General features: G+C 38.6%; 1 protein-coding gene across 5 annotated transcripts in view; it reads left to right on the top strand.

The window, feature by feature from the left end:
* FOCAD (focadhesin) overlaps positions 1-18,391 on the top strand; it is a 129,680-nt gene that overhangs the window by 38,663 nt on the left and 72,626 nt on the right. For all 5 annotated transcript variants that reach the window (XR_774169.1, XM_010564448.1, XM_010564450.1 and 2 more), the window contains 4 exons: positions 13,970-14,074; positions 14,483-14,584; positions 15,118-15,248; positions 16,867-16,993. Coding sequence is in view for 4 of the 5 variants with exons in the window: in XM_010564448.1 (XP_010562750.1) it covers positions 13,970-14,074; positions 14,483-14,584; positions 15,118-15,248; positions 16,867-16,993 (465 nt within the window). In the remaining variant the exon portion in view is untranslated. The remainder of the gene's footprint in view (positions 1-13,969; positions 14,075-14,482; positions 14,585-15,117; positions 15,249-16,866; positions 16,994-18,391) is intronic.

The following is an 18,391-nucleotide window of genomic DNA, read 5'->3' as shown; positions in this document are numbered from 1 at the left end:
ACCCCCCCCACCCCCAACCCCCCAAACACCCCCCCCCCCCCCCCCCCCCCCCCGCACTGCTGTGTGGGATTCCCCTGGCCCCCAAGTAGGAACTCACCTTTTGTGGGTCACTTACAGCAAAACGTGTATTTTGTCTCTGTTTTCGAGTATTTTTCAGTTGTTTATGCTTAGGAAAAAAGACTGGCTTGTTTGCTGATGTTATCTAAGAAGTATGAAAATACAACATAAGGAAGTTGAAAAGAGGCTGCTAAACTATTTCTGACTTTTGGTGACCTCACACATTATTCTCGTGTGTTCTTTTTTTATTACTGGAAGACTGCCAAGTCCCTTGTGATTTCTGTATTTCTGTATTCTTGCTACTTAAAAATATGTGCATGGTCTTTGTCAGCTTCAGTACTGAATTTAAGCCAGAATTACACAGTATGTTTATACTTATCTACGTACCTGGAAAGATAAATGGGGATATCTAGAAACAGTAACAGGTAATGCAGGAGGCATTATACAGAAACAATCCTATCTTATTTGTAAAATAAAAAAAAATGTAGGGAAGGAAGAAGTGTTGCTTCAAATTTCAGATGTGCCATAAAGACAAGCTTTATTTGCTTCAGGTTTTTTTAAATTGCTTTCTGTCCCAAAGGGTTGTCACACTCTGCAGCACAAGAGTTGGAAAAAGATAGAGCTTATGGGATATGTGCTTGGTGACTTATGGTGCTGAGCACTGTAGTTCTGATCCAGGGAAGCAGTCCAGGATGCGCTTGCAGTTGAACACATACTGAAATGCTGTGCTAAACCAGACCTGTTATACAGTGCTTTTGGAGATAACTGTATTTCTTAAGCTGGAGAAGCTTTTAAACCAGGTGACAGCTTCATCTGTTGCGGGCTGCCTGCTGTTAACCTTTTATGTATCTTCTTAAATCTCTTTCAGGCTGGCCTTTGTTTTGCGGTTTTCTTCTGTGGGTGTGTTTCATAATGCACTCAAGTTGATACAGATTTGGGAGCATGTGATTTGTTTAAAATTTTTTTCTCAGTTTGACTGAATTTTTTGGACTTTATCTTTTCTTTATTGTCTTTCTAGCATTGTATTCAGTCATACTTTTGTCTTGTAAGTAGGTTTTGTGGGGATTGGTTATTTTATATTTCTAGGCTTAAATGATGCTCGTTCCAGGTTTTTTGTTTTCTGTCTTTAGACACTTGAAATTTGTAACCTGTTTATTAAAGATAAAGGTTTGGGTTTTGGATGATATGGGGAAAAAGTAATTCTGACTCCTGTTCAGACACACAGCAACATATTGAAAAGTCCAGTTTTCAGCCTGGAGAAAATTGCAGAGTTTTGCTATAGAATTACTGATCAGGACTGTGAGTGTTATGTGGGTGTGGAAGAACATGTAGAATCTGTTAATTTACATGAACTGTAAGATCACTGCTCTGAAAAAAGAGCGAAATGTGTTATTTACATCTTAGCAGACCAACTGTCCCTGGGTTTCAAAGAAGTGTGTAACCTCCAGACAGATTTAACTCATTGCATTTCTCACTATAACTTGAGGAAGTAGACACATACAATACTTTGGAGGGAGGAATAAAAAAGGCCGTGTTTTCTTGGTCTTAAAAGGATTTTTCATTGTGGCATCAGTAGCATAGCATTGGGGTTTTTTGGTTTTGGGTTGTTTTTTTTGTTTGTTTGTTTGTCTGGAAGAATCATAGAATGCTTTGGGCTGGAAGGGACCTTTAAAGGTCATCTAGTCCAACCCCCCTGCAATGAGCAGAGACATCTTCAACTAGATCAGGTTGCTCAGAGCCCCGTCCAACCTGACCGTGAATGTTTCCAGGGATGGGATATCTACCACCTCTCTGGGGAACCTGTGCCAGTGTTTCACCACCCTCATCATGACAAATTTCTTCCTTAGATCTAGTCTGAATCTATCCTCTTTTAGTTTAAAACCACTACCCCTTGTCCTATTGCTACAAGCCCTACCAAAAAGTCAATCTCTGTCTTTCTTTTAAGCCCCATTTAAGTACTGAAAGGCCGCAATAAGGTCTCCCCAGAGCCTTCTCTTCTCTAGGCTAAGCAATCCCAACTCTCTCAGCCTTTCTTCATAGGAAAGGTGTTCCGTACCTCTGATCATTTTTGTGGCTCTCCTCTGGTCCTGCTCTAACAGATCTGTGGCTTTCCTGTACTGAGGACTTCAGAGCTGGATAAAGTACCCAGGTGGGGTGTCACCAGAGCAGAGTAAATACAGGTGCAGCATATTGGGAATAGGTATAGCAGTGAAGAGAAAATTGCAAACTAAACTGAAGGGTGCAGCTGACTTGAGTTGTCTGCAACACATCTGTAGCACACTTCAAACCACAAGTAGCCATCAGTTGAATTGAAAAAAGTTATTGGGCAGTTTGCTGTTATAGTAACAGCAATATGTATCTGTAGCATCCATGCCCATATGCGAATTAAATCAGGAAGTGTCATACTCTACTCATTTTATTGTATTTTGAAGTTCCTGTTTTGTCCTGTGCATGCTGCTATCATTATGGTAATGTTAATTAGTATGGTATTTCATTTCAGTGAATACACAGGTGCTTGCAGGTTTAAGATGACACTGTTTATACAAAGCCTGAACTGCAATGTTGATAGTTGCTTTAGGAAGAACATGCAAGGCTACACAGCTTATTTGCAGTTCAAAATAAGAACAGGATCTGGTTCCTAGATAGTTATTTTTGAAGTATTTATTCAGTGTTCTTAGTATACTCCTTGTTGAATTGTATGTAGAACAGCTGCCCTGGGATGCTACAAATCTGATGTCAGTGGAAATACTGAGCTGCTAGAAGTTAGAACTGACTCCTCAAAGTTAGGCATCTGTTGGAAATGTTCGAAATGAAGTGCTTTTTATTCTTTTCAGGATATCTTTTCCTATTCTTACTTTGTCCATTTAATGGTTCTTTCTTATTTTCTTAGAATAGCTGTTACTTTCTTGCACATGGATGAATTCTTTCTCTTAAACTAGATTTAAAATTCTTCCATTCTGTTACAGCTTTGTACCTCTTCTAGAGGACAGTTAAATAACACAAAACAGGGGAGAATTAAAAAGCAAAAAAAAGCATAACAAAACATGCGAGGAAGTTAGAACCTCGCAGTACTTAAGGCAAAAGATTCTTTCTCAGACAGCTGTGACAAGTGGGCACTTGTAGCTGCTTTTGCTGCTTCATGCAATGTTTGGCTTCCTTTTAATTTGTCACCTGCTTCGTGTCACTCTATTTAACTTAAGATACCAATGCTGTGTGTTGTTCAAAACCTTACAGTGAAAATTACTGGATCATGAAGGCTCCAGTGGTCTGTAGCAGCGAGAAATAAATATATTGCACTAAGAGTTCCTAGGTTATTTTCCCTGACATGGTAAAACTCCAGACAGCCTATGCTAGGAGAGCCATTTACCAAATGGTGGTGGTATTGCTGCTGATCACTAGGTACAATAGCATGCTTTAGTATTTTTGGAATGAGCATGGTGTAGAGTTCATTCAGTAAATTGTTACTTAACTGTTTGAAAGAAGTGGAAGCCTTGACTCTGACAAGTTATTTTAGTTCTGAGTCTGCTTAATGGGTCCACAGAGATTATTACAGTGTGACACAGCACTGCCCTGAAAGATTATCACATTATTTCTCATAGGTGCAATGCTCTCTATGAGGCAGGAGGAATTACTTAGGACTTGTCTGGTCTTTCTCTTGCAGTTAAAGTATTTAGTGCAGGGGAAGAAAGCATTGAAGCTCATGGATGGGGGAAATAACCGATTAATGATGGCAAAGTTATACTTTGGGAATTGCTTTATTTGTACTGTGTTCTATTCAGTTCCACAGAGGAGGGCCACAAAGATGATCAGGGGTCTGGAGCACCTCCCCTACGAGGACAGGCTGAGAGAGTTGGGGTTGTTCAGCCTGGAGAAGAGAAGGCTCCGGGGAGACCTTATAGCAGCCTTCCAGTACCTAAAGGGGGTCTACAGGGAAGATGGGGAAGGACTCTTTCATCAGGGAGTGTAATGATAGGATGAGGGGTAATGGCTTTAAACTGAAAGAGGGTAGATTTAGATTAGATGTAAGGAAGAAATTCTCTACTGTGAGGGTGGTGAGGCACTGGAACAGGTCGCCCAGAGAAGTTGTGGATGCCCCATCCCTGGAAGTGTTCAAGGCCAGGTTGGATGGGGCTTTGAGCAACCTGGTCTAGTGGAAAGTATGCCTGCCCATAGCAGGGGAGTTGGAACCTGATGATCTTTAAAGTCCCTTCCAACCCAAACCATTCTATGATTCTGTGAAATAAATGGTGCTTTATAACAGATGGGGAAAGTAAGTGGTAAAACAGTGATCGGAATGTCCTTTAAGTTGAGAAAGTGGAAGGCTCATCACAACAAACTTGTTAAACATTTTGAATCTTCAGCTCCATAGTGCACTTTCTGAAGGATGCAGTGGAAAGTGGTGTGCAGCATAGTAATTAGAAGGCTGTTCTAAAGAAGAGAGTAAGAAAATCAGAGGTTGGTTGTAGAAAGAAGAGAATAAAAAATGGCTGTTAATCCCAAGCTTATTTTTAAACAGTCACCTATATTAACTTGAATCTGTTCATTTGGTGTTAGCAGCACTTGAACACTCAGTTTAAACCCAGGTGTTTGTAATGGAAAGAAGGTCTAAACAAGTAAATACAGGTACATTCCAAATTCCATGTCTTTGATTCATGTTCAAATCAAAGCAAGCTTGTGCTACCAGACCTTAGCACTTAGCCTTGCAAAAGGTTAATAGAATGTCCACAGGGCAAAATGAAAAAGTATCAGCTTTGCAGCCAAACTGTGGACTACCTGTACTACAGCAGAATATATGGAAGTGCTGAGATGTCATGGTGAGGGTCATAGCATAAAAAGAATTGTGTGGTGCTTTTTTTTCTTTCTTTTTTTTTTAAGGGATCAAGATAATAAGTAATTGTGCTGCTAGTGAAATTCTGTTTACTTTGTGGTTCAGATAATTAGTGGTTGTAGCTGTGGATATTGAATTGAAAAGCAAAATCTGAGTGGAAGAATTGTGTTTCAAAACAAAACAGGGTCAGAAAGAGAGAATGTGCATCGAGAATGCTATCCTCATTGCTTTCATGTTTATTACGACATCATAAGGGGGGTTCACAAACAGCATCTCCCATTTCCACACTGAATATTGTTTTTATAAGGAGTCTGTTGTCTCTGCAGTAAATTAATGGAGCATTTAAAAAATCTTGCTAGGTTTAAAAATAATTACCAGAACTGATTTACAGACATTGTTGTTGTTATACTTTATTTTTGGTTTTTTTTTCTTGCCCTTTTCATGAAGATAGCCTACAGAGGACTTCTGTGTATGTACCTTCTCCTTCCCCACTGAGTGAAAGCCTTTTTATGGTGCAAGATTGGTAATTATATTAGATATGTTTTTTAGCTGAGGCATTTTGGAGTAATGGTCTGAAAAACTATGGAAGAAAATCCAGACATCTTTTTAAAAGGCTGAGGAATGAAGAGTAGTACATGGGCTTTTAGGCTGTCTTAAATCAAATCACTGCAGAGGCTGCACTGACACATGCTTTCGTGAAAGGCTTAACACAGTCCTTCTAATCAGATGAATTTTCCTGTTGTGCAAAAACTGTTATTACACTGTGTGAAACCAGCTGTGCTGCAAGGGGAAGAAATTAAATCATCTGACTGAGAGGTCACTGGTGAATAGTAGCACAAGATCTATTACCATTATTAGAGGATTATGAGGCTCTAGAGGACATCCATTCTTTTATGGTCTTTCAACTGCTGGAATGAAATATTTTAGTGGTAGATGACACCCTTCTGGGAAATCCATCTGAAGATGCATTATTTTGCATTCTTTGGGGGCTGATAGTGCATTTAAAAAAAAAAAAGTAAAATACATTTTTATTTGGGTAGAAAACATGTTTAAGGATATGTTGAACTAGATTTGGCTTGCTCAGGTGGTACCTGATGGTATTGTTCTATGTCTGATTACGTGAACTTTGGAGAGTAGCTGCAGGGAAACAATCATATTATAGTCAGATCTTGTGGACAGATTCTTCATGGTTGAAGAATCTAACCTATTGTTTAGGATCCTGCTGGAATACATGAAACTTTTGAAAACCTGGCTTATGTTCTTTAAAAAGTGCTTCTGATTTTTGACAGCAGTTTATTTTATAGCTTTTCTAAACAGAAACGTATCTTCATTTGTGCACTTACCTGGAAAACTGGTTCCTTCATTTGTGTGAATTTTTCAGTACTTTTGTCTTGCTTACTGGAACAAGAAATGCCAGAGTACTGAACACTTTCAAAAACCTGCTCATTTCATTGCGTTGCCTACTGGAGAACTAGGCTGATGCTACCTCTCTTCCAAAGTTCAGCCTGACATTTCCCAGAAGTAAAAACCTGTAACTTTGCAGTGACATTTATTTCCTGCCTTTTGTTTGCCTTGGGGGGGGGGGGCCTGGAGTGATCTCTTAGTGTTACAATTGACTCAGAAGAAACCCTCCAGGATAGGCATGGAAGCAGAGAAAGTGTGGTGGGAATAATGTAAAATGATATACTAAATTTAGAGTTTAAAATGGGGACAGCATATGCTAATATGTATTTGGATTATATTTTTTTGAAATGGGTTTTTCCTTTTGGACATGACTATACTTGGCTTGCTGTTTTCTGGCTGTCTTTTATTCTTTGTTCTGACACAAGGGCTGCATGAGGACAATTTCTCTTCAGTAAAATGTAAGGAAGTGTGAAGGAACAGAAGAGGATTATCGTCCTCCCCTGCTATCCTCCCTTAGCTTGTGCTTTTGAAGAAGAATAACTGTCCTGTAGCTTAGAAAAAAGAAATCAGACCACCAAATTGCAGAGTGAGAATGGTTCTCAGACCTATTTATTAAATAAACAAATGCATTTTGTCTCCCATGCTTAATCTTACTTTAAAAAGGAGAGTCATTGACATAACTTAGCCTCATTTTTGAGATGTAAATTAATTTTAAAAACAAAAAACATAATCTTGAAACCTTTCTTCAGGTTACTGATGACCTTACTTGACCTAACCACGGCATCCTCCAGGAGCATGGGAGATGCAGAAGGCAGTGTTGCCAGGCGGCATGCCTCTCCTTCTCCAGAGCTGCTTCCTACCTGCTGGGAGCTAATGAAGTGTTTTATCAGCTCTTTGGAGCTGTTAAGCCCTTGATGAAGATTTAGCATAAATTTAATATTGAAATTAGTCCCAGCATTGATTCTCCATTCCATGAGGGAGATGGAGAGAGGAGCAGCTTTGCTGTACTAGAACATTTTGGGTTTTTTCCTAATCTTATAATTTGAATATACAGTTCAAAACAAGTGCACTTTAAAGGACAGTACCTTTAAGGAAATATGTAACTGGCCTTATAGTAGCACGTGCTTAGACTTTTCCTCAGAATTTTGTAAATCAAACATAGCATCTGTTCACTAGATGTTAGTGTAAAAGTCATTGTAGAACTTCCATTTAATACCTGTTTAGTGTAGAATAAACTTCATAACTAGAAAATTAACGTGGACACAGGACTCAGAATGAACTTATCATAGCTGATGAAGGCTCGGCCTGAGCAGACTACTTTAAAGAGTTTGAATGCTTTTATAACTAAGGATTATGAATATCATTTATTATTAGAATTTATTTTGAGTGTCATTCAGTCTGATTCCCATATCTGTAGTCCAGTGTAGCTACAACTGAGAAAAATGCAGGAAGTAGTAGCCTATTCAATAGAGAGCTAGCTTAAGACCAAAATGAGTCGCATAAGACCATGCCTCTGGCAAAAGTAAGAGACACTATGAGGAGAGATTGAAAGGAAGGAACTTAGGTAAGGAGTTTGATCATTGTAATGACATATCTGACATCTCTATTGATGTTTTAGATAGCCTTTTTGTCCAGCACAGGGTAAACCAATGACACATTTATCAGGGATGGGTATGGTTAAAGAATTAATAAACCCCTCTTGACCTCAGAGTTGAGAGGCTTCCAGCCATGCTGCTGCATACAAAACTTTCTGGATAGTTTGTTAGAAGACATTTCTTCCCTGTTCACACATTGTGTTAACAGTTGTATGGGAAACTTACATTAGAGAAGCACACGTGACCTCCCTGATAATTTTGGGACTTAAAATAGTGATGCAGGTTGCCGTGTTAGTGTTAATGACTGTCCCCTGAAGGCATGGAATGTGCATTGCTTGCTCATTGCCCTGCAATTTACCTTGTATCATTCAAGGATTTAGGTAACAGTAAATCAGGTGATTTATTTTTTCCTTAACACTCAAGGTACAACAGGTGCCCAGAAATAAAACTGCTTGCATCTATCAAGTCTCCTAGCTTCAAGGGGATTTTTTTTTTCCTTCCTGTATTGCTTGGTTTCTGCACAAGCTTCCCTTTTCCTAAGGCTTGATTTAACCAAAACCAGTCCTTGCTTTGAGGATGTTGAACCTTTGGTACTAAAGTCTTCTTTTGGGTTCTGTTTAATTTAATCAGGAAGTTAATTTTAGTTTTCTTCCTGTGTACTAATGAACATAATTTTCTCTTAGTGTTGTGTCCCAAGTTTGGAGCGACTCAGGTTTTTGGATTTTCTTTGTCAGAATTAAGGTGAAACGACACCAGGGAAGTTCAAACAACAATCAACGTTTATTCAACCAAGCTAACCTTGCCCAAGTACAAGTGAACTTATCAATATGAACCTTGCATCATGTCATTAAGCCGTTGTTTGAAAAGAGAGGGAGGTGTAGAAAAAGAAGCGGAAAAAGAACATGAAACTGTGTCGGGAGAACCCTCCCATTGAGTCACAAGGTTCAGAGCACACCCCCTTGCTTTCTGGACTCCTTCTCAAAGAAGAGCCAAGGGGCAGCTGGATCCACTCCTAGTCCCAGACTTGGTCAACGGTTTGTGTTTAAAAGGATGAGGTGTAGGGACTGTGCAAAAGAGAGTGAGAAAAAAAAAAAAGAAAGAGAGAGCGAGAAGAAAAGGATTTCACCAGTCCTGAGTCCAGCGTTGGTCCAGCCAGCCCAAAGATCCAGTTCCAGAGGGCATGCACTGAGAACTCGTCCTCCATTTGTTTGTAGCTCAGGGGTGTTAGTTGGTGGTCTTGACATGCGTAGTTCATGTTCCCAGGGTTCTCCAGAATTGGTCGGTGGGCTTGGGGTACCATTGGGGAGTTGCCTCTCTCTCCCTGCAGGCATGACTGCTTAAGAAAGAAGCACAGTCCCATCCTCCGTGGGGCCCCCTCCTCCAGGTGCATATGCTGTGCTGCTTCTCACGGTCGCTTAAGATAAGGAATTGCAGCTTTGGAGAAGCGCGGTCCCATCCTCTGTGGGGCCTTCTCCTCCAGCCACATTTTCCTGTTTTCACAGCTCCAGCACTTCTACAGAGGCCGTCTTCTCCACCAAAGTTCTTTAAAAAATGTTTGAGACATTAACTATAATTTGTCAGACCGTCACACTTAGGCAGTGCTGTTGTCCCTTTGGCATGGGTAAAGTGGGGAATACAACTGCATTGTGCATACGTTAGTCTAAACAAATTGTAACAGTTGGGGAGCGGGAAGGAAAGGTAGGGCAGCAAATTAAATCTCATGTTTTGAGTGAAGGTTTCTTTTTTCTGTTTTTCAATGTCAACGCAGACATCTTATTACTGAATTTTGACTGGGACCACAGTTGATGTTGATCAAAGTCTGCTGTGTGCTGATGAGTTTGGAATGACTTGCTTCCCCACCTGCTTTTGTACTTTAAAGAATATCATGATAACAAGGAATACTCCTTATGATGCAGGATTTATACAATATTGTGATGATGGTCTTGAAAGTGTGACCAAGCATTTCAAAGACATTTAAGCTAGGAGGAATGTGCTGATTAAGGCATCTGATGGGATAAATTCAAGGAAGCCCCCCGAGAGTGGGGTGGGGGAGAAAGATCCCAATTGCAATGCGTATTTGAAATACCAGTTGAGCTGTGATGAGAATAGAGCCAGGTGGGGAGGAGAAAAAAAACCAACTTATTTTGAACACAGAAGAAAAGGTAGTGCAGAGACTTACTGAGGAGCTCCCTTTCCCAAGTTACATTAAAGCCCTGTTCCAAGGTGATGCTGTGAAGTGGGTTGTATGTGGACTCACTCCTTTGACTTCCATGTTGTGGGCCCATGTGATAGGGGGTCCTGAAAGGAGTTTGGGGTTTAAAAGGTTCTTACTTGTCATACAGAGAAAATCTGAGAGAATCTAAGAACGGTGAGGTACATTGCTTCTCGAGGAGTATGTTACTCTCAGAAGTATCTTACTTCTTTAGAAGGAAGACTTCAGTCTTCCTTCTACAGGACTGTTTATTCTGGATGAGTTAAATTTTTGTTGAGAGAAAAGCAGATTGATAATTTCAGAGCAACTTGCAAAGAACCACCACTGTTCTGATGAAAGTCAGGTTTATGGCCACTTAAACAGGAGGAGTGGTATCCATCTCATAACCTACCTTGAATTGTTGCAAAGTTGGTGTGACTTTATACAGTTAATGGTAATTTAGAAATATGTTAAAATTATCTCTGGCTACAGCTGTCTGGGCTGCTTAGGTCTGCTGAGACAAGGTTGTTAGGTTGGCCTGGGAGAGCGTGGGTTAAGAATGCTTGTTGGGAATGTTCACACTGAGGCAAGGCACTGGGGAGTATAAAACCAGACCTTGGTGGGTGACTCTTTCTTGTGGTCTATCTGTTTTGCCCTTAGCTTTAAGGTAATAGTAGTGTTTATTATAGATTCAGCTTTTGGGAATGAAGAAGCAAAACCAAAAAAACCCTGCAAAAAAACAAAGCCAGAGGAATGCTTGAGATGAAAAGCTAAATTTGTCACTTAGAGGTTTGCATATTCAAATGAGCTATTCTCACTGCCACCTTGTATGCTGATCTGTGCTATAAGATATGCACAGTTAAATAAATAAATAACCTCTACTTAATTATCCCTGAAATCCTGAAAATTGATTGATGTATTTTATTACACATTGGCTTTTGAAACCTGCAGTTGCATCCTAGATTCCTATAAAAGCATCTAAACAAATTTCTAGTCTTCCATTTGCGTAAATCTAACAGTCTTGTGATATGTGTAAGGCAGGATGTTTAATTAACCCATTTGCAATTTACATTTTCTGTGTATAAAAAATTCTTATTTCATCTAATGGAAGAAGTCTTGCTCCTATAGTTCTTATTTACAAAACTAGTCATTATGTGTGTATAATAGCAGGATTGAATGTTCTCTTTGAAATACTTGTGCTTCATATGAAGCTTTAGCTTGACGGATCCTGCCTCATCTGTATCTCTGATACCTTATTTCTATTTTGCTCATCTGCCATAAAGTTTTTATGTAAAAGATAATTTAAAAAACTTTAATTTGTACATATTGTGGTTTAACCCCAGTGGGCAGCTGAGCCCCACACAGCTGCTCACTCACTCCTCTTTGGTGAGATGGGGGAGAGAATCAGAAGGGTAAAAGTGAAAAAATTCATGGGCTGAGATAAAGGCAGTTTAATAGGGAAAGCAAAAGCTGTGTGTGTAAGCAAAGCAAAACAACGGATTCATTCACCACATTCCATGGACAGGCAGGTGTTCAGCCACTTATTCAGGAAAGCAGGGCTCCATCACATGTAATGGTTGCTTGGGAAGACAGATGCTGTAACTCTGAATGTCCTCCCTTCTTCCCCCAGCTTTATATGCTGAGCATGACATCATATGGTCTGGAATATTCCTCTGGTCAGTTGGGGTCAGCTGTCCCGGCTGTGTCCCCTCCCAGCCTCTTGTGCCCCCCCCAGCCTCCTTGCTGGTGGGGTGGGGTGAGAAGCAGAAAAGGCCTTGACTCTGTGTGAATGCTGCTCAGCAATAGGTAAAACATACCTGTATTATCAACACTCTTTTGGTCACAGATCCAAAACATAGCCCCATACAGGCTACTGTGAAGAAAATTAACTCTAACCCAGCCAAAATGAGTACACAGCAAAAGCTGGAAAACTGCTGAACTTACCTTCAGTCCAAAGAAAGGGAGGGAGAGTGCTAGCTAAGAAGATGCTTTCGTTTTTGGAATAAAGAGGTGGGAAAGCAAGGCACTGTTAAACTTGTATTGAAAGTGCTTCTGGGTGTGAAAGTCTGCTCAAATGAATACTACCTTAAATTCTTAGCCACTTTTGTTGATTTTGCTTTGAAAGATTTACAGTAAAGCCAGTCCTCTGTCTAGGCAGGTGCTGGGGTGATGACTGCCTCTACAGATGGTAGACAACAACCTTGGAAAATAGAGAGAGGGAGGGAGACTAGTCAATTAGTAAAAAATGTGGGGAAATTTTGGTTTATAAAGGGATTTATTCTATTTTAAAATGTCAAATAGTATTTGGAAAACCAGAAAAAACAATGTATTATACTTAATTCCTTAGGTATTAAATATAGATTCCAGAACAAGTTTTTAGGTTTGTGGAAGCATGAATTTGGATTGCTCAACTGTAAAGATAGTGATGCCTTGTAGAACAAACAGTACTTTCTTTTTCTTTTTTTCGTCTGTAATTTGGAATCAGTAATTACGGAGGGAAGTATGTGAGATCCCAGAGCTCTTGGATTTTTATTCATTATTCTTGCTCTCTAGTATCTGTGAACTGAGGCAGACATTGTACAGTGAAAAATTTTATCATCTGAAGATACCTGGTCATGTAAAAATGCATATTGAGAGAATGTTGTAGCAGAATTTCCCATTAACTGTTTTTTGAACCACTGTATGTATAAACCACCCACATATATAAAGGTTCAGCTTTACCAGGACAAATTTTTAGAGCTGTAAGATTGCTGAATTATAGATTGGATTAAAGATTGGATCCAATCTTGTAAACATTGGGTTTGAGAGTAGCTCAGTCTTTTAGCTCAGCCCAGCATGTATGGGATTTAATACACATTTGGTTTCCTGCATTAAGCCTCCAATATTAGACTTACTTAATGAGTTTTCTAAAGTTACAGTAATTTGAGGTTAAAGAGGAAAAAAACTCTTGCAAGGGTGACTCACTCCAGAGGTAAACACTAAAAGTGAAATGGAGATCTCTATACCCTGTTTACTGTGTAAGGAAAATAATTTTCTGAAAGCCCGAAGACTCAAAAATAATTGTGTCCACTTGCTACTGCTAAATATAAAATTTCCTAATTAGCTTTTCTGTTCTTGGGAATGACATTATCTTTTAACACAAGTTTTATCTATGGAGGACTAACCCATGTGGCTAAGTGAAAATCATTACTACTGTATAAAGGCAGAATGTAAACCAATGCTGTGTAATTACTTTTAACTATCCATAAAATCAGGTGGGAAAAAAAGCAAGGCCATCATGACTAGATTTAATTTAACAACATAGTGATATGAATGTGCACCAGAAAAAAACTGAAGAACCTGCAGGAATGAAAATACTGAAAATCTGATCTAAATAAAAGGGGAATGGAGGTAAATAAGTCTGCTTTCCTTCATTGTCACTTCAGGGGCAGCTTTCTGGAAGTTTTGAACCATATATTAAAGAATGCAGTAAATTATATTGTATTATATGACAAGTTTGTGGGATGTGATAGTAGCATCATCAGAATTCCTCTGTAATGGCAGAACTGAATTGGAACAGTTTCTTCATTGATTTGATACGTGTTTCCAATACCATTTTCTATTACGTGTTTCCTTCAGTGTTCCTGTAGTGGAATTTCAGGTAAAAATAAATTTATTGGTTACTACTGAACATGCATAACAAGGTGCTTTTTAGATGGTAACTCAAAAAGAAATAAATTCTAAGTCCTATGAAATTACAGACTTTAGAATTTTCCTTTCTCTTTACTGTTAGCAGAAAAAATAATGCAAAAAGGTAGGAGTTTCTAATATGTTCTGACAAGTTCACTGTCTTCTGTAATATACTGTGTTTGCAACCTAGTTCCAAGTTTATTTCCTGTTTTTGTTTTATTTTAGGTCCCAAATCTGATCCCAGTTCTGATATTTAAATTGGGAAGACCTTTGGAGCCTGCACTTTACAGGGATATATTGTATACGTTGCCTACATTGGGTGTACACAAGGTGAGAATGAAAAATTATTAGTAAAGCAAAAAAACTATATCAATAAGAGGTCATTTATTTCTAAAAAAAATATTTGGACTAAGAAATGCGTAGCTTGCTTAACTGATTTGTAAGCTTCAGCATAACTTTCTAATATTTTGGATGGGATATGACATTTGTTTTGAAGAGTGAAACGTACATTATGCTTTATTGTCTGCACCGTATCATCATTATGTATGTATCATAAGATGCTGCTCTTGGACTTGTTATGCACTAAAGTTTTTCAGAAAATGACTTCCAGTTTCTTTCTGACATTGCAGTTGGATAGTTATCTCCTCATCCTTGCTTGTAAAATAATGATTTGTACGTTAGTCTTTGTTCTTGGACATAAAAAGTAACAGTGACATTTGATTAAAAAATTTCTTTCAGGTTTGTGTAGCTCAGATTCTACGTGCCATACACATACTGGGGAGCACGCCAAAGCTTAGAGCAGTCACTTTGCGGCTGATGACATCCTTATGGGAAAGACAGGTTAGAAAATTCTGGTAGTGTCACTAAGATAAGTGTAGTTGAAAAACTTCGTTAAATCTAACCAAGGAAGGAAATTAATTTTGGAACATTGCTTATATGCTTATAGTGTCTCATTAGCAGCAGTAAAAAGTAAATGGTGGAAGTGGTGGCTATATTGATTCTGTTTTAGTGAAAAATTTCAATAGTATGTCTTTCATGAAACCTGCTTTTCATTTCATCAGGTCTCAGACTGGAATTAGGAAAAAAAAAATTGTTTGAAGGATAGCTTTCTACTTTTCATAATGTGCAGTAAGAACAAGACCTCGATTATATGGCAATAATTCACTTCCCTGTTTATGAAGTAGCAACAGAGATCTGGTATGCAAAAGCCAGTTAGATCTCGATGCAGCATTAGATTCCAATAATGAAGAAAAGCGAAATACGGTATGCAATAAAAGTGGTATTTAGAAGTCATGTAGAAGTGCTAGCAATTGAAAATCCTGTCACTAACTTTTGAAGGTATGATGATAATTTTTAAATTAAATCTTTTCTAGGATCGAATTTACCCAGAATTGCAGAAGTTCTTGGCAATGTCTGATATGCCCTCTTTGTCTGTTGACAAAGATACTCAATGGGAAAAAATTATTGCTAAAGCTGCTTGTATAAGAGATATATGTAGGCAGAGGTAAGCGCAAGTGTTATCCATCTTATGTATTTGTAAGAGAAAGCAATTTTTTTTTTTTTTGTTTTTTTCCAGAAAAGCTGCATGATTATTTTTACCTACTCTGTTATATTAATTGTGGGTAATATTTTTCTAGTTGTATGAGATACTGACTCAGGCATTGCTAATCTCAGTAGCTAGTAAGTTTTGGGGTTTATACCATAGCTAATAGAAAGTACATATAAATAAAGTTAAAATTAAAATGTCTTTATCCTGAAATAAAACATGCATCCTATACTGATCCAGAGTAGAAGCTTAAAGCATACTACTTCCAAATTATAAAAAGAGAGTGATGAAACATAAGAACAAACACCTAATGATCTGTCTATCTTTTGATCTATTCAAAGAAAGATTGGGTGCTTTTCTGAAAACTATATTTTTTCACATGCAAATTACTGATCTTTATTCAGATACGGTACTGACCACAGAACACAGTTTTACAAGTCTAACTGGATGATACATTGATTGTTTCCAGCTCTAACATGCCATGAACATCTGTACCTGATAATAATTTACAGCTCCTGAAAAGATTATTTTTAAACACATTATCAATTACTTCCTGGTTTTATGTGCATAAAACCATCTTTTCTCTGTCACCTATCTTTTGCATTCCACTTTTCACTTTTCTTCTTGAAGGTCAGTTACTAACAGCTGGGAAGATTCATGTATCTTTCAATCATCAGCTAAAAAAAAAAATTCTTAAAGAAAATACCCTTTCCTTTATCTCTTCAACCTTCTTTAATTTTGACAAACAGCATTTTTCAAGAAATCAAAAATAAAGAAAAAAAAGGTGAAAAGCGAGAGATAAATCTCAATGCAGCCGTTAATACTCTTTTTGCCAGGTAAGTGGTATAGTTAGAGTTCAGGTGTATGCACGTTCTTAGTGCACTTAGAAATTATTGGAAGAAAGTGAGAGCAGATAGAGGAAGCCTGAATGTTCCATGCATATGGATTGGCTAGCCAGATGCTATTTACCCCAAGTTCTTACAGTGTGAGGAACTGCTGAATCAGCAGTTGACACCTCCGCCACCACCGCCCAATAAAACTGAATGGATACTAAAAGTCTGGAAAGCAAACAAGCAGTCCATGCAGTCGTTGAAGGAGAGACAAATGACACTGCAGCAGCAAAAAATTTGGAAAAATGTTCTTACCTGATGTAAGCAGGGCAGAAGTCTTGCTGCTGGCATCTCCACCAATACACAGTAGCGAGTACTTATAGAAGACTGCAACGAGGAAGCAAAGAATAGTGTCTTTAGTAGCACACCTGGATTTTCCTTCTCAGTCACTTCTGGAAAGATGTAGTCTTTTAGCATACACAATGTGCTTGGACAAAAACTTCCATAGCTTAACCACGTAGTGATCTTTTATTTGGAACTTGGTGCCTGCTAATTTAATTCTCCATGTTACTCAGCCTTTAGAGCTCTCTATCATATCTTCCCTTGTATATTTTTTTTCCTCCCAGTTTTAGTCTGTTTTAGTTGTCACTTAAACAAGACCAATACTTAATGAATTTTTGTATATAGAATAGAACTTGTATGTGTGCATGAATATTGCCTTGTATCTTCATGTTTTTTTCCGTTAGGCCATATCAGCACGGAGCAGACATGTTGGCTGCAATTTGCCAGGTATTAAATGAATGCACAAAACCTGATCAAGCTTCACCGGCTGCCATAGTGTTACAGGGTCTTCACGCACTTTGTGAGGCTGAGGTAAGATTAAACTGGCTTGTCCTTGTGTTTTGCGTTTTGCGTTTTGCTTGTGGATCGTGGACTTTTTTCCTAGTTGGGGTTTTTTTTTAAGAGTACGTTGGATTGTTGCAGCATTATTTTTTTTCCTGACAAGTTTAATGCCTCTCTTCCAAGAATTGTTCCTGGGAAATTGTACTGTGAAATTCTACTACAGCAGGTCAGCCCTTCAGTGCATGGATTGGAATTTTAGGTCAGCTTTACAGTTTGTTTCAAAGACATCTTTTCGTGGATTTTTCCTTGAGATTTGGAAAGAACAGCTGTTTGGCACATAATTCTGATTGGCTGAAAAGTAGGTGAATAATCTCTTTTTTGATACCTACTTACTGGCCTGCCCTGCTGGGTCTCATTCACATAGTGAACCCAATAGGGAGTGAAATCACTTGTAATGGGAAGCCTTCTGTTTCACTCTAATGCATTGATTACTTACTGATGAATAGGACAAGTAAGCATTGGAACATGCTGCCCAGAGAGGTTGTGCTGTCTCCATCCTTGGAAGTTTCATGTTCCTTTTGGATACAACCCTGAGCAACTTGGTCTGATCTCATAGTGACCCCGCTTTTAGCAGGAGGTTGGACTAGAATTATCCTGAGATCCCTTCCAACCCAAATTGTCCTGTGATCCTATGATATCCCTGAGTTAGGAGCAAAGGCTCTTTGTTTCCACAGTGACATCCCAGACATGGTGATGCAAGCACAGACATGCTGTGAATCACACTATAGTCAAACTGTGGACTATGCAGGCCATCTGAGTTTGTGGACTAATGATAGCCTGCATGAATATTGGATTACCCATTCTCTGCCAAACATCAATTTTAAGTTTATCTCCTTCTTTGTTTTTAGTGCAGTGTTTACTGCAGTGAGGCCAATCCAACAAAATCAAGGCATTGCCACATGATATGTTTGCAGTCATGTCAGCAGTTCAAGAACAATATAGGAAATGGTTAGCAGTCCATACACATTAGTAATCAATATAGTTAAAAAGCTTCAGAGGATGGCTGTTAAGAACCAAGTTATTCAGGGTAATTACTGTGTTTGCTTTTGGTACGGAGTTTGGCTCTTCTTCAGGTCATATAGATTCTTTGAATGCTGGCCTCAGTATTTAAGCAGTGTTTTCCCAGGCTGGATTATATTTAGACTTTGTTTCCTGCAAAGAAGCAGGAGCTGGGTCTGTGACAAATGTCACTTCGTACTATAAAAACCTCATTTGAGAATAGACGTACTGTACTACTGTTGAGAAGTAGAAGGCTGAGACAACTCCAGGTACTCAGGATGGAAGGAAGGAAGGAAGGAAAGAATCACTTTATGGACAGGTATTGATTTTATCTGTCCTAATTCTTACAGGCCCTCCTCAGCTTGCTTT

This window comes from Haliaeetus leucocephalus, unplaced genomic scaffold (genome assembly GCF_000737465.1).
Source record: "Haliaeetus leucocephalus isolate CR32 unplaced genomic scaffold, Haliaeetus_leucocephalus-4.0 Scaffold180, whole genome shotgun sequence".
Taxonomy (NCBI): Eukaryota; Metazoa; Chordata; class Aves; order Accipitriformes; family Accipitridae; genus Haliaeetus; species Haliaeetus leucocephalus.
The sequence above is the reverse complement of the archived record's forward strand: the minus strand, read 5'-3'. Positions and strand labels throughout refer to the sequence as shown.